General features: G+C 51.1%; 1 protein-coding gene across 2 annotated transcripts in view; it reads right to left on the bottom strand.

Moving 5' to 3' along the window:
* Window positions 1–292: 292 nt before the first annotated feature.
* Ppil2 (peptidylprolyl isomerase like 2) overlaps window positions 293–15,354 on the bottom strand; it is a 22,605-nt gene continuing 7,543 nt past the window's right edge. Inside the window, exons 5-20 of one of the 2 annotated variants that reach the window (XR_015632836.1) lie at window positions 15,253–15,304; window positions 11,085–11,136; window positions 8,951–9,042; window positions 8,023–8,112; window positions 7,375–7,450; window positions 6,117–6,277; window positions 4,718–4,793; window positions 4,446–4,552; window positions 3,981–4,070; window positions 3,634–3,667; window positions 3,040–3,157; window positions 2,000–2,056; window positions 1,290–1,403; window positions 1,138–1,200; window positions 869–1,005; window positions 293–557 (exon numbers count right to left, since the gene is read on the bottom strand). Coding sequence is in view for 1 of the 2 variants with exons in the window: in NM_001017383.1 (NP_001017383.1) it covers window positions 461–557; window positions 869–1,005; window positions 1,138–1,200; window positions 1,290–1,362; window positions 2,000–2,056; window positions 3,040–3,157; window positions 3,634–3,667; window positions 3,981–4,070; window positions 4,446–4,552; window positions 4,718–4,793; window positions 6,117–6,277; window positions 7,375–7,450; window positions 8,023–8,112; window positions 8,951–9,042; window positions 11,085–11,136; window positions 15,253–15,304 (1,375 nt within the window). In the remaining variant the exon portion in view is untranslated. The remainder of the gene's footprint in view (window positions 558–868; window positions 1,006–1,137; window positions 1,201–1,289; window positions 1,404–1,999; window positions 2,057–3,039; window positions 3,158–3,633; window positions 3,668–3,980; window positions 4,071–4,445; window positions 4,553–4,717; window positions 4,794–6,116; window positions 6,278–7,374; window positions 7,451–8,022; window positions 8,113–8,950; window positions 9,043–11,084; window positions 11,137–15,252; window positions 15,305–15,354) is intronic. The other variant, NM_001017383.1, reaches the window with a different exon arrangement.

Here is a 15,354-nt window from a genome sequence, read left to right as displayed (position 1 = left end):
GCCCATGAGACCCTGTCACAGTAGCTCAGGCGTAGCAACTCCTGCCTTGGGATCCAGACCAGGTAGGTCCGTGTTCTCAACCTCCTTACTTTCTCTTGACAGTCTCCCTACATAGCCCAGGTTGTCCTCGAACATCAACCCCTTGTGCCTTGGTATCCTGAATGCTAAGACTATAGAGACCCCCTTGAAAATCTCCATTTTTAACAGGACACATAAATGGTAGCACTGGCCAAGGAATGTGTTGAATGGGCACACAGCCATCCTGAGGCCGACAGAGACCACTGGCACCAGATGAGGAAGGGGATCCCAGGAGTCCCAGGGGCCCAAACTGGACCCAGGTCCTAGGCAACAGATTTATTGGTTCACAGCCCAAACTGATGGCAAGGGTAAAGGGCTCAGGGACAGACCTGGAGGCCCACAGCCCTGCACCCCTACCAGGATCCCTGAGGCCAGCCTGCTGCTACCAGGAGCTGAAGTCCCCAAAGCCCCGACTGGGCCTTTTCTTGGCTGTGGGGATAGCTGTGCTGGTGGATGGTTCTTCCTCTGCTGCTCGTTTCCTAAGACATGAGGAAAAACACTCCAGTTGCCACAGAAGAGCCAGGAGCCTGTGCTGTGAGCTCTGCACAGATAGCCTTCCCTTCAGAAGCGCCCTCTCCACACAGTGCTGCTCCACAGTCGAGCCAGTAAACCATCCTTGGGCTGCACAGGGGCCTTGTCTAGAACCTCACGAGGCAGGCAGGACCCTCAGCCGTAGTCTCCAGTCTGGCCTGTGCTGCTCCGGCCACTACTTGGTCACTGTGAAGCACTGTGAGGAGAGGTCCCAGCTTCCAGGGGGATATGGGAGATGCCACCCATCAATCACACTCACGTGGCTGCAGGGTTGATGTACTTGCCCACCCCCTGGCGGTATGTCTGGGGGCCCTGGTTTCCAGGCTGGGGCTGGTTCGTCTTGGCCTTGGCCTCTGGATCCACTTGGTGCTGTGTCTTCTTCCGTTCCTGGGCAATCTGGGAGGTAGCAAGACTGTCACACAGAACCCAGGGTTGGGTCTTCTCACCCCCATATAGAAGGGAGAGCCTCCGAGTGTGCCCTTCTGCTCCTAACCACCAAGGATGTGACTTGCGTGGCACCCTCCTCACCTGGGCGTCGGCCTCCTCATAGGGATCCACAAACACTGTGGTGGTACAGATGCGCACTTCTTCCTGGTGGCAGAGAGGCTACGTGAGCAGGCAGCAGACTTTGCCAAATAGCACCAAGTGGGTGTGGTGCTCTGTTCTCCCTTAGCGCATACCTTAGGGCGGTCAGTTTTGGGGTCACTCTCCACATTCTCCATAGCTGTCAGCGTGTCAAAGCCCCCGACAACCCTGCAGCAGAGGGACAAGAGCTGGCTGGGTCCCCGAGTACCCTGAGCAGAGGAGCATTATGGCAGAGGTGAGACCTACCATGAAGTGGACTAGCAGAGTAGTCACCAGACAGGACAGGGTGAGCCACCACAGAGAGGTGAGCAGCACACCACACCCAGCCGTGTTTGGTGACCGAAGGGTTCCTGGATGAGCCTCAGTCCTTGTCTCTATACTTCCTTTCCCCGGTTTGCTGAGTCAGGATCTTATATAAACCAGGTTGGCTTTGAACTCACTAACTGAAACAGGCCAAGAACTCTCAAGTGCTAAGAATACCACTGTACCCAGCTCCCCCCCCCCCCCCCCCAATAACTGAACTGTCAGCACGGAATGCAAAAATACCATCTGGGCCTTTCTGGGAAAATCTGCTGACCCTAGACTAGTGGATGAGGAGAAAGCAATGTGGCTCAGGCCTCCAAACGGTGCCCTGAGAGGAAGTATGAGCTAGTGCTGCCTGGGTGTCTCCTCTCCTTGGCCCCATAGGCCTTCCCCCATAGAAATACCCACAGTCCGTAGTGGCAATAAGAGGGGATAACACCAGGTTTGGGAAAGGCAGGGAAGCCCACACTGTACTCCGAATGTGTACAGCATCCGCTCTTACCGTCCAAAGATGGTGTGCTTCTTGTCCAGGTAAGCACAGGACCGGAAGGTGATGAAGCTGGGGGGAGGAAGGACAGATTAGGAAGTAGCAGGCTGTCCCACCGGTGTGCTCTCATCCAGTGATGACTGCTCCTCAGTAGAAGCCCTTCCCAGCTTGTAGCTTCCTGCCCACTGCCTGTCTGCCAAGGCCACAGGTAAATGCAGACCTCTGGTTCTCAGGAGAAAGCCAGAGTATGGTTGCCAACCTCCCATGGAAGGCAAGCAGGAGAGGCAGGCGGCTTGAGCGTGGTTGTTAGACTATTTGGAGGAAGGAAATGGGTTGACTCAACCCCACCATGAGCCCTGCCAGGGGCAGAGGACTGAGGCAGGCTTCCAAGGTGAAGTACAGTCCAGGTGTGTGCTGTCTGGAAGAAGCTCTAGACTGTAGACTAAACAGGTGACAGCAAATGGCTAGATGACATGAGACAAGGGGGAGCACCTGCAATCCTAGCAGGAAGTGTGAGGTCCCTACCCTGAGTGGCAAGAGGACAGTCCTACTGCGCCAACAGGACAGCACCCCAGCCTGACTGCCACACCTCCTAGTGAGGCTCAGAAATGTGAGTCTGACAGCATGCCTCACCCAGCAAGCAGGGCCACCAAGCAAGTGTGAAAAGCATCAAGCCCACACTACGTACACTTAGTCTCACGCTTGTTACTGCTGTTCAAACCAGGACTCATTTGACCATGCTACTCTTGACCTCACTCTGGAACTAAGGATGACAACTGATTGACTGTCTCCACCTCAGGTATGGCACACACTCCCATTTCTACCTGTCTACCCAAAGAAGCCTTTGGTACCTACTTTTAAGTACTGCTTTCAGCTCAGAATGCTATTGGACCAGCTGACTTGGGCTCCTTTACTGAAGGGACCTAGGCTTAGTCTAGGTGTGCAGTACTTTGACTGGATTTGACTTAGGTCCAGCACAATTTTGAGAGAGAACTCTTAGGTCCTTTGAACACTACCCCCAGCAGATGAGTAAAAAAAGCTGGACATGGACTCACAACTGAGACTTGTTGGTGTTGGGCCCTGAATTGGCCATGCTGAGCACCCCACGGCCTGTGTGTGAAAGATTGGGACGGAACTCGTCTTTGAAAGGCTTGCCCCAGTATGACTCTCCTCCTAGAACAAAGAGAAGCAGTCAGTGGTCAGCCAGAGCCTTGAGGCAGCCTCCTTGAGGACTCCTAGATCCCAGTGTCTTAAATACAAGCTGCTATCTCACCGGTGGGCCCGGGGCTCCAGCAAATGGGTCCAAGTCCTGGTTGGCCCCTGTAGCTGAAGGCTTGCCCTGTAGGAGCAATGGGGCTACCTTCTTGCATGACAGGAGGGCATGGCCAGACCTGTGAGCAAGTGGGTTCTGAGAACCTCACCTCCCTGTCTTGTGATGGTAGGTCCTGGGGCTTAGCAAAGATGAACTGATATTGTGGGAAAACTAAGGGGCATGCCCAAGGTAGGTCAGAAGGCCAGTCACTGAGTGGCCAGCCACCCCCAAGTCTGGAAAATTACACACCTAGAACTTAAAACCCAACTCCCTACCAGGCCCCATAGAACAGTCATATTTATTATTCCAATAGAACAGGGCTGACATTGGCACCTACCTGTGCCTGTACCAGTAGGGTCACCACCCTGGATCTGTAAAAATAAACCACAATGAGGTCACTCGCTCTGATGCCTATCGCCCCCGCACACCCTGCCTACTAACTGGACAAGCTCCCCACAGCCATGTGCTGCAGTGAGGACAGGGATCTCCTCTCTGACCCCAGGTCTTCCTGGGTGAGCACTGAAGGGCTAGATTTGGGATCGCTGGCACAAGATACACCTTAAGACCCTACCCTGGCCGAACATGGCCAGGGTATCTGGAACATGGCAAGTACGAGCCTGTTTGTTTCCTGGACATTGCCCATATTACCAAGCATCTATGGCCACACCAACCTGTACCACTCACCACAAAGTTCCTGATGGATCTGTGAAAGATGGTACCATCATAATACTGTTTCTTGCAGAGCTTGATGAAGTTTTCACAGGTTTTTGGTGTCTGCAAAATATCACAATACTATGAGGCGCAGTAGTTAGCAGCAGAGGCACAAGCCATGCAGACCTTTATCATAGCTACCTGTCTGTGGACTCTGGCTCAGTCTGACCTCTGAGAGCTAGGCCACGGAGTCCTGCAGCCATATGACAGACACGTGGGGGACAGAGAGCGCCACGGTCCTTTTCTAGGATCTGCACATACACTTACTTACCAAGGAGGTATGTTGCTAAAGGGACTCCAGGGAAGGAAGTCAGGGCCCTTTTGGTTCTCAGGTAGATTCAGGCAGGATTTCTTAAAAGCAAACTTACCACAGCTCCACATTTAAGGCATGCCTACCCAGCTGCTCCCAAACCACCTGAGAACAGCCATCATACTCACCAGGTCACAGTGCAGCTCGAGGTTGAGGTCACCCTTGTTGGTGTGTAGCCTCACATAGCCCTTCTTCTTCACAAACTGGTAGCGCAGGACATCTTCATCAATGACAGCTGCAAACAAGTCCTGAGCTCGGCACTTGCCCTGCACCTCCTCCATTCAGGCCCTATGGCCTGCAGCACTAATGAGCCTCCCATCAGGGGCACCCCACGTCTGAGAAGTACACCAGTGCGGAGGGGATGCAAGGCAAGTGAGCAGGAGGGAGAGACAGCTAGTACCTGCTTCATGCGTGGTCTCAGGCACCATGGCGGTAGAGGTGAAGGACGCGCTGACCTTCCCTGTGGAATAGTGGGCCTGCAAGAAAGCTACGTGCTTACACCCCCTGCCATTATCTCTCCTCAAGTGCAGCCCCCCTAACCACCATGCACAGGCACAGGGAGAGCCCAGCCCAACTGGCTGGCAAAGACCAGAGAACCAGATCACTGGTACCCAGAGAGGGAGTGAGGCCACTCTCTAGGTCACACCTAACAGTAAGTCAAGACAGGAAGAACTGCCTGCCACACTAATGTCGCCTTCTCCCAGGATATGCCTCAAAGGCACTTGTAAGTTTCTTTCTGAAGGCTTTTTGTTTTTGTTTTTTGAGAGTAAGAGTTTCTTTCTGTGCATCCCTGGCTGTCCTAGAACTTACTCTGTAGACCAGGCTGGCCTTGAACTCAGAGATCTGCCTGCCTCTGCCTCTTCATTGGGATTAAAGGTATATACATCACCAACACCAGCTGATTTATTTAAGAAGATATATAAAGATTATGTCACCGAGTAGGGTGGCTCAAACCTTTAGTCCCAGCACTTGGAAGGCAGAGGCAAGTGATCTATGTTAGTTCAAGGCCAGTCTGGTCTACAAAGTAAGATCTAGGACAGCTAGAAATACAAAACAAAACAAAATGATTAATGCATGACTGCTCGGTTTGTCCACATGTTTTTTTTTTTTGTTGTTTTTTCTTCTTCTTTTTTTTTTTTTTTTCGGAGCTGGGGACCGAACCCAGGGCTTCTTGCTCTACAAGAAGTATGTTCAGATTAGAAAATTATAGATGAACTTTAATTTTCTAAATTTTCCTGAATAACTCCCTACGTGGGAGACTCCACCTCTGCCTTCCCCATGGCTCAGGCTATGGGAGAAAGACAGCACCTGTTGGCTAAATGTGCTGGAGAAATTCCAACACCACAGCTGCAGATAGGGGGTAGGGCAGACAAGCATGCTGGACCCAGGTGAGGCCCAGGTAAGGTCTGGGACCTTGGTAGCTATAGCAACCCCAGCCCTCCCTGCCATCACAGAGCGGCAATACGAGCCCTCCTATCTCTGTCCTGAAATGTCTTTGGAACACCAAAGACAGCAGGTAGCTTGGTCACTGAAACCTATGTCAAGGCCGCAGCACAAGGCAGCCCTATTCTGCTGAGCCACTGTTGCCATGGGACCCAGGTTGCCAACTATTCCTCCAGCCCGAGAGTGTGCTACTCCGTTCTGATCTGCTTGGGATCCAGTCACCCCAGCAGCCCTGGAGGGCCCCACAATACTGGGAGGATCCCATCCACCATGGCACAAAATACATTCCAGGCCCTGTCAGCACCTTCCCTGGGATCTTTCATGGCTCAGAGGCAGAGCCAGAGTGCCCCACTCACGGCATTCAGTTGGTCCACCTTCTTCTTCTCAGGTGGCTTCATGGTAGCTGCTAAAATCTCATCTCCTTTGAACTCTTTGTAGAGCTCCTGTAGCGTCTCTCGGGTCTCCGCATTTGTATTTTTCAAATAATAAGATGGGTCTTGTTTGGCCTTTTCCTCATCTACGAAACAGTATAATGGAACTGGGCAGCCAAGGTCCCAGAGTTTCAAGATGAGCTAACAGGAATAGAGAAGGAGCTGGCCACATGAGCAGCAGCAACAGGAGAGCTGATTAGGGCAGGGTTCTCTGTCTGGCCTTAGCACAGCCATAACTTACCGCCCTTGATGGTCTGGCGGCAGCGCTAGGAAGTGCAGCAAGGGACGGGGGTGGGGGGGTGAGAGTGGGGGCCCACAGAAGTTATGGTGCTTGGCCCAAGGCCTGAAGGGATGTCCTTCACACAGTCAGCAGGAGTCACCCCGTTCTCTCTATCAGCTACACTGCAACCTTCTCACAATGATGTTTTGTTTTTGTGGATTTAAAAGTGTTTATTTCAAGGGAAGGAAGGTCACATGTTGCCTGCTAGGCCAAAGGCTCTAACTTACTGGGCAGTGAGCCTCCCAAGTCCTGGCCTCTGGGTCTCCTGAGCTCAGTTATCCCTGAGCTGTGTGTTCTACCTCTCTAAATCCTGACTGGTCCACAGTTCATTATGAGCATCAGGAGTACTGCTTCCTGCTAAGGTGGGGCCAGCTAAGCCCTGGGCATGAGTCTGGCCGGCTCCTTGGTGTGCAGCCAGTGAGCTCAGATGCCTCAGCCACTCTGTAGTGTGTCAGTGTGCTCAACGGCATGGACCAACAAGGGCCCAGTCTGTACCCTAGACAAGTCTGATGTCACCCAGTCTCACCTACAGCCCCCTCTGTCACTGTGCCCTAGAAAGAACAGTGGCCAACAGCAATCCAGAAAACAGTGCCACCAGAGCTGGGGAAAGGTAGGTGTCGGTGTTTCCAAGAGGACAGTCAGCTGCTTCTCTAAGCGTCTGACAGACAAGGTAGTGCGTGCTTGTAATGCCAGCTCTTAGAAGGCGAGTGCAGGAGGATTGCTGCAAACTTAAGAACAGCCGCATCCATACAGCAACTTTCCCGATAGTCAAGATTTCCCAAAATTTTAAATCTAGTTAGGCAAAAGCCACTCTGGAGCCCCCCACAGTGTCTGGGCCCCCAAGAAGAAAGGGCTTGGCCAAGACCCTGTGCTCCACTCACAGCAGCCTTTAGGTGTCCATACCTGGATCTATCATTCGCATGTTATTCTTTACATGGAAGAAGCTGCTGACGTTAAATTTGTCCAGATTGGTGGGGTCCTGTGGGAGGAAGAGAACACTCAGAAGCACTGAGGGCTGTGTCAAGCACCTCAGGCTCAGGCACCGTGCACGCCAGGTGCCTAAGGCTGGGCAGGTGCCTGCAGGGAAGAGGCTGCAGCTGACCCGGTAACAAGCAGAGGTGCAAGTCCAGAGCACAGACCGCCTACCTGCTCATCAAGCAGTGTGCCCTGCCCCTAGACTACAGAACAGGGAGTGAGGCTTGCTGCCAGGTAGCACAGGATGTGGGCAAGGAAGCCACTGGACTAAGCTTCAGTCAGAAAGGAACAAGCCACAGCGTCGTTTAACTCTATGCTAGCCTACACTCTCTCAAGGCCGTCCACACACCACCATGGGGACAACTGTGTAGATGCTGCTCTGGGAGCAGGGGTGGACCTGAAGAGCAGCCTAAGTCCTGACACCTACGACAGTTGTGGGGAGGTGAGAGCCAGAGGTGGTCATGGTTCTCAGTGGCTGTGAGGAAGTGGACGAGAAGCCACCAAGCCTGGTGAGGAAAGCTGGGGGCAGAGTGGAGCTGAGGGTCAAGGTGAGGCCCTTTCTGTGAAGCTCCCTACCTGCAGGGTGATGATGTCTTGCCTGGAAAAGGGCTCATCAGTTAACAGGTCCCTCAAGTTCTTGGCCTTGATGTTTAGCTGCTCCACTGCCTAGAACAGGACAGAGAAATCGCGGTTCCTTCTGGAACAGATATGAGGTAAAGGAGCACGCAGAGCCACTCTGGGTATCTGGGTACAGTTTCAGGTGCTCTCATCTGCAATGGCGGAGACAGCCAAGACAACTGCTGCTTCAGGCAAGCACTCCCACATGGGCTCTCCTGCATCGTGTCCTGTCCTCATCCTAGACTGAGCCAGGAATGGAGATGGCTCCTGTCCCTCCTGCCGACCTGGCGCCTTCTCCTTCCTAGAGCCTGTCCTCCCCCTATCTCCCTTTGCTGCCATGTTCCTTCTAGAGTTTGGTCCACGCTGGGGATACCGTCCAGGGTACAAGGAACCCTTCCTTGCTTATGGAGCCCAAACTGCCTGCCTGGGTTTCAGGGCCAAAGGCCACCAGCATCACCTAACTTTATTTTTTTATTTTTTTTTGGTTCTTTTTTTCGGAGCTGGGGACTGAACCCAGGGCCTTGCGCTTCCTAGGCAAGCGCTTAACCACTGAGCTAAATCCCCAACCCCTAAGAATTATCTCATAGGATTACATACCCTGAGGTGACTCAAGGGTAATAGGACCCTATTGGCACTTTTTTTTTTTTCTTTTTTTCGGAGCTGGGGGCCGAACCCAGGGCCTTGCGCTTGCTAGGCAAGTGCTCTACCGCTGAGCTAAATCCCCAACCCCCTAACTTTATTTTAGAGATCGTGTCTTGTGCTGGAGGCTATGAAGGCCACGAGGACAGGCAAGCTCGTGCTCACTGCTCCTGGTTCCCTCAGCACTCAGCCAGGCACATGTGAGGGCCCAACATTAGAGAGTCCCACTCACTGCAAGGGGGTCTACCTCATAGGTGTAGACATTGCCAGTTGTCCTGATGGCCACGATGTGGGTGTTGTCAGTGAACACGGAGTACAGCACTGGACAGTGGTACTGCCCTGGAGAGAGAGCACACGCAGGGCTAGTGGCCCTCAAGGGTTCTGAGTAAACAATCATAACAACACATACTTTAACTGTAGCTAACCAAAAACGGAAGCAGAAGAACGGAGTGCAAGGCCAGCGGGACAGTTTACCATGACGCTGTCTCAAAGTGAATACTGAAGATGAGGAGGAGCAGTGCATTTGCCTAGCAGGTGCTAAGTTCTACATCCAACAAGTACCACAGGGACGGAGAGAGGGAAGCAGGGAGGCTGGCGGGAGAGAGGGATGATGGGACAGAGGGGACAGAAGGAAAGAGATGGAACAATCAGTAGTGGTCAGAAAAGGAAGACGGCAAACCGTAGGCCAGACGCCAAGACCTGGGAACCCCAGGAGGGCAGCCATTCGGCTCCATGCCGACACCATTAACCAGCTCCTGTTCATTCACTAGACCAAAGCCCTGCTGCCTCACGCAGAACACCTCCACCACTCCCCATCTCTCCTCGTCTTAATCTCCTGGCCTTCCTCACCTAGCTTTCCACTCAGCCAGCCAGCCGCAGTAGACGGTCTTCCATCCACAGAGACCCAACAGACAGTGGAGTGGGGGAGCAAACACTCATGTTACCCACATGCATTTACATAGACTTCTAAAAATCTCAGTTTAAAAAAAAATCACCCGCACAAGCTCACTCAGCGCACGCATACACACACTAAAGAAAAGAAGAAAAGAAAAGGAAATTTAACCACTCAACCACTGGGCATATATTTGGTGTGACCAGGAAATTCCTATTCATTTTTTTTTCATGTCACATGCTATTATTAAGATATAAGTCATTATGTTTTTCTTGTTGTTTTGTTTTAAAACAGGGTTCTCTATGTAGCTCTGGCTGTCTTGGAACTTGCTCTGTAGAGCATCTGGCCTTAAAAACACAGAGACCCCAGCCTCCTGAGTGCCCAGCCTCTAGGGTGCATGAGATGGTTTCCACAGTGTTAGACTCCTGCCATGCAGACACCCTCAAGCACACCTGTCTGGAATGTTTCCCAGGTCTGCATACAGCTCTCTCTTACCAAGTCTCCTCTCAGGCCTGTCTGCTGCCCTCAGTGGGTGTCCTCCTGGTGCCCTTCCTTCCTTTAATCCTGTCTAGAATAGAGAGGACATCTGATGCACTAGTCATCTTTTGCTAGATTCTGCCCCCAACAAAAGCTCTTCTCACTTAGGACTGCATGCATGCACACACAGCCACACACGCATGCACACGCATCTCACCCCTACCTGCACATCTCCAGGCAGATAGTACAGGACAATCTGCTCAATATAGGACACATATGACCTATGAACCCAAGGTTGCTGTATCTCAGACAATGAAGAAAGATGCCTGCCCTTCCCTATGCTTGCAACATTTCCCTGGAAAACACCCAGTAAGCACTGACAGTGAGCTCGCCCACGGCATTTGTACCAGAGTGAAAGGGAGACCCCTTAGCCCAGCCCACAAAGATCGATCAGACCCCAGGACGAGAGCACAGCAGCTATAATTATAGCTGCATTATCTGGAAAGGCAACAAGAGGCCACAGAGGGACTCAGAGTAGGAGGCTCCAAATGAGGCAGAGGGGTGACAGTCTGCTCTAGAGTAGGAATGCTTCCCAAACCCCACAACCACAGATGGGCTGGCCACCCTGGGCCTGGCTCCAAGCAACTTCCACCTACAGTCATGAACAGCCCAGCTTCACCCAGGTATGGCTCATGCACAGGGCCCAACTATGGCACTGGCAGCTCACAACAGCCTAATTGCCTTTCTGGGACCCACCTGTCCTTAAACCACCTGGACCTTTGGGAAGTCATGTGACATATGGAAAACTAAAATCGAGTGTCAGAAAGGAATGAGAGAGGCTGGAGATGAGCCTGAGATAGAATACCGGGTTAGCATGTGTAGCCCCATATTCAACCTCCAACCACAAGAGAAAGGAAAGGAATGCCTGATCATTAGACACAAAGTTGGTGAGAGTAGGAGCTTGGGGTCTCTATGGGCCAGTCCTGGAGCTGGGTATAAAAGGGATTCTCACCTTCACTGTTCTTTGCAAAGTTCAGCTTAATCAGGGACTTCCCATCAAGTTTCTGGAAGACATAATTAACAACAATGAATAAGGGGTGAAGTAACACAGAGGCCACCAAGACAGAGGCACAGGGACAGAACAGAAAGATCTCTGCACAACTGACCCTCTGCAGCTTACAGGAAAACAGAACTCTCTCTGGGGAGTCTCCAAGACACAACCAGGACTCCCAAGGCCTGCAGAATGGCTCACTGACGCACCTGTACACCCCAGGCGTGAGATCCCCAGATTTACAGACACACAGACACCACCAAGGTAAGGGGGGGTAGTCACGGGGCTAAACGAGGAGGGTGTGGAAGAAAGATTGGTGTGTATTTCTACACTGCCTGAACTTCCTTTTTGGTGACAGCTACCAAACCCAGGCCCTTCTATGTATGAAGTGTGTGCTCTGCCACTGAGCTCCATATCTAGCCCTTGTCTGAACATCTGACTTCATATAGGGCTACTTCACGCAGGCTGGAAAACCTGAACTTAATCCCTGGAACCCACAGTGGAGGGAGAGAACCAACTCTCCTGAAGGTGTCCTCTGCCCACATTTGCACCATGGCATTCGAACACCCACATCATAATATTATAATAATTAATAAAGCTACTAAGTAAAATAAAAATGTCTAACACTAGTAGGATGTCAAGAACAGGCTTAGCTGGTGAAGGTGTTTATCAGAGCCTGACTTTCACAGAGGAAAGAGAGAAGTCCCACAAGCTGTACCCTGACGCACACACTGTAAGCACACGTGTACTAAGACAAATACAAAACAAATAAATGTAACAAAGCTCGTGAGAGCACCTGCGTATGCTGCTTATACTACGGTACAAATAGTGTTTAAAAGGAAACAAAACACTGAAAGTGGAAAAGGTATATGCTAGAGCTCACACGTGCTTAACATGGGTAAAGAGGTACAACAGGGGAGGATTCAGCATGCCCACAGACGAGGAGTGTTAAACAGAACACACCCCTGCGGGGTTCCATGAACAAAGAAAATGGCCCCAGCTTCTAGCTGTGACCAAAATAAAAGCTACATGTAGTTTGAAAGTTGCAGAAAACAGTCAAATAACAAGATCTGATGTCCCAAAGAGCACCTGTGACGCAGATTACAAACCTAACATGCACCCAGGGGTAACCATAGCAACGTCCAGCAGAGAGAGGTAGAGCTCCTGAGGACAACTGTACACAAGGCAGCAGAGGCAGCATCTTGGGAACAGAGGTGGCAGACAACACTAACAGACGTCAAAGGGCAGGCCGCAGCAGGGAGCTCCAGGGTGGCATCCCTAGGTTGTCACAGCCTCAGGTCAGCAAGGCAGAGCACAACCAACTACAAGCTAAGGCAGGGACCTCATAATGAGGACCCCAGTAAGCGATCTTATCCCAGCCTGGATCCTGGAGCTTCAGGGCTGTCAGCCACATTCAAGTGTGGGACACCAAGGAAGAAAAGCAAACCACTTCAAGAGGTAGACGTCTAACCCAGGCCACTGAAGAGAAACATTTTGAGACCCCGTGTGTAGCACAGTGCCCCTTTCCTCTGGAACAGGGACAAGGCAAGTTGGCAGCATGTGCATCTACACTGGAAAGTCCCCGGGACCCCACACCATCCCAGACTGTCACCAGAACCAGAAAGACTACGACCAGCTTCCTGCCACCCAGTAGATTCGAGCCTTGAACGCTTTTATTTTGTTTTGTTTGGGACTTTGTAAGTGTGTGTTTTGGGTTTTGTCTTGGGGGGTGGTGACAGAAAATGTGAACCAAAGCCTTCTGCAAGGGAACGAGTGGAGCTCCACGACTGAGCGATGCCCTCACCCAAGCGTTCTTGCCAAGAGAATGTCGCTCGCAGGCTGAGAAGTGAAGGAGGAATCTGACCTACTCTAACAGGGAGACAGGGTCACCATACTCAACACATTAACAACTCCCTAGATCTGCATGGAAATGTTCCTCCAAAGCTTACAACCCCCACAAACCTGTGGGTGGGACCTTACTTCAAAAGGGAATCTTCGAGGAGGTAATCATGGTAAGATCGGTCACACTGGCACCAGCAGCACAATGGCCCTGGCCTCAGACCCTGAACCAGAGTCCACCAGCCCTTACAGATGATCAGGACGGTTACAACTCCTCAGGAAGCTCTTGGTAAGTTGGGCTAGGTGACACAGTTCTCTCCTTTCTCTCTGCCTCTCACCCAGACAAACATATGATCCCTGACAGTTCTCCCCAGGTCCACTAGGCTCCTTTAGAGCACCTTCCTGACAAATGCAGAGCTGTCCTCAATATGGATCAGGTAATGACCCTACCTGGGCTTCCAACCTACCCAGACTAAGTCTAGGGCCATGAAGGTTCCCCAATATGGCACCTAAATACTGTCATCTCTCTTGTCCTCAGGACCAAACACAACAGCTCTGAAGAGACATCTCAGCCCATTACTCCCTCTCCTTCCCATCCTTCCCTGAGTCACTGTAGCCACACACCTGACCTGACTGCCCCTTCCCATGTCAGACCCAGCACATACCAAGTTGGTGCCTAAACAGGTACAGCTGAAAGATGAAGACCAAGGCCCACAGAAGGAAAGGAGGCAGACCTCAGACGCAGAGGAACCAAGGGCCTAGAGGCTTACTTAGTAAATTGTGTAGACAATGAGACTACAGAAGGAGCTACAATCTAGAAATATTCTTCTGAGTGGCAGAAGTCCCAGTGTTGGACCTGTATTCAGGTCATATAGCAAATGACTTAGCTGACTGGCTTTCTTTCCACCCATTTAAAAAAACAAACTGAGCCAGGAATGCTGGCACACACCTTTAACCTCAGCACTCGGGAGGCAGAGGCAGGTAGATCTCTGAGTTTAAGGTCAGCCTGGTCTATAAAGTGAGTTCCAGGACAGCCAGGGCTACTACACAGAGAAACATTGTCTCAAAAAACAAGGCAAGACAAAACAAAACAAAACAACAACAACAACAAAATGCCCAGACTATACCTAGAATTGTCAAGGTCATAGACGAGAAGTATCTTCTTTTGCACACTCTTTTTAAGGGTTAAAATGCAAACAACTTTGAAGGGCAGTTAGTTGGCCAGTAGCCATGACACCTGACAAAGCACATACTTTTGACTCAATGGTCCTAGAAGAATAGTCTTATGTGCTCAAGATATGTGCATGGGGCCATTCTCTGTACTTCTGCATGACGGGCAAATGACAGAAGTTCCAATATAGCCCAGCCACAGACAGACAGTGGACCAAGCTGGCTTGTGTGAGGTCACTTGCCACCAAGCCTGCCACCCTGAGTTAGATCCCTAGAACCCACATGGTGGGAAGAGAGAACTGAATCCCACAAGTTGCCCTCTAACCCTGTGCTGTGGCAAATGCACCCACGTAGATGTGCATACAAGCTTACACACACGTGCTCAAAATTAAGCAAATAAATATAAAAACCATACTTTTTAACCAACAGTCTCACAGAAAAAGCTGTGCTTTCTGCACTAACACCCTTGAGGCTCCCCAGCATCTGGCAGAGCACAGAGCAAGACACAGGTGAATTTCCCACTGTGATCCAACTCAAGGGAAAACATGCAGCCTGACATGGAGGCTAAGGCAGGACCGCTGTAAGTGAGAGGACAGCTGGGGCTGCAGAGTAAGACCCTGTCTCCAGCAAAGAAAGATACAGACAATGGTGTACATTCACAGGAGATCAGTACCAAGACTGCTCAGGATACCAAAGTCCATAAATATTCCAGCCTCATAAAATGCTGTAGCATTTGACCAGAACCTACATGTAGCCTCCCATCAACATTAAGCCATCTCCTGATTGCCTGCTACCTACCACAATATAAATGCTAAACACATATTCTCTGATAGGAAACAATGACAAGAAAAAGCATACAGATCAGTTCACATACAACCTTCCACAAATACTTCTTTATGAACACGGGGGACTGAATCCAAGAATAGAATCTGCAAGTACAGAGTGTCAACATACTACATACATACATACATACATACATACATACATACATACATACTGAGATGTGCACACAGAGGCTAGACTGTCTCTCCCAGGCTCTGTGCAGTTCTCCACACGGAGTGCATGAGACACGCACAGACAAAGCAGCCAGGAGCGGAGCAGGCTCTGCGTGAGCACCTACCTCTCCAGTGCTCGGATCGGTCCCATACTTCTTAAGCCATGGGACAATGTTCCTGATAGGAAAAGAGAACAAAAAGTGTCACCAGGGGGCTGGAGAGATGGC

This window comes from Rattus norvegicus, chromosome 11 (genome assembly GCF_021556685.1).
Source record: "Rattus norvegicus strain SHRSP/BbbUtx chromosome 11, alternate assembly SHRSP_T2T, whole genome shotgun sequence".
NCBI lineage: Eukaryota > Metazoa > Chordata > Mammalia > Rodentia > Muridae > Rattus > Rattus norvegicus.
This window is presented reverse-complemented; position numbering and strand designations above follow the sequence as displayed.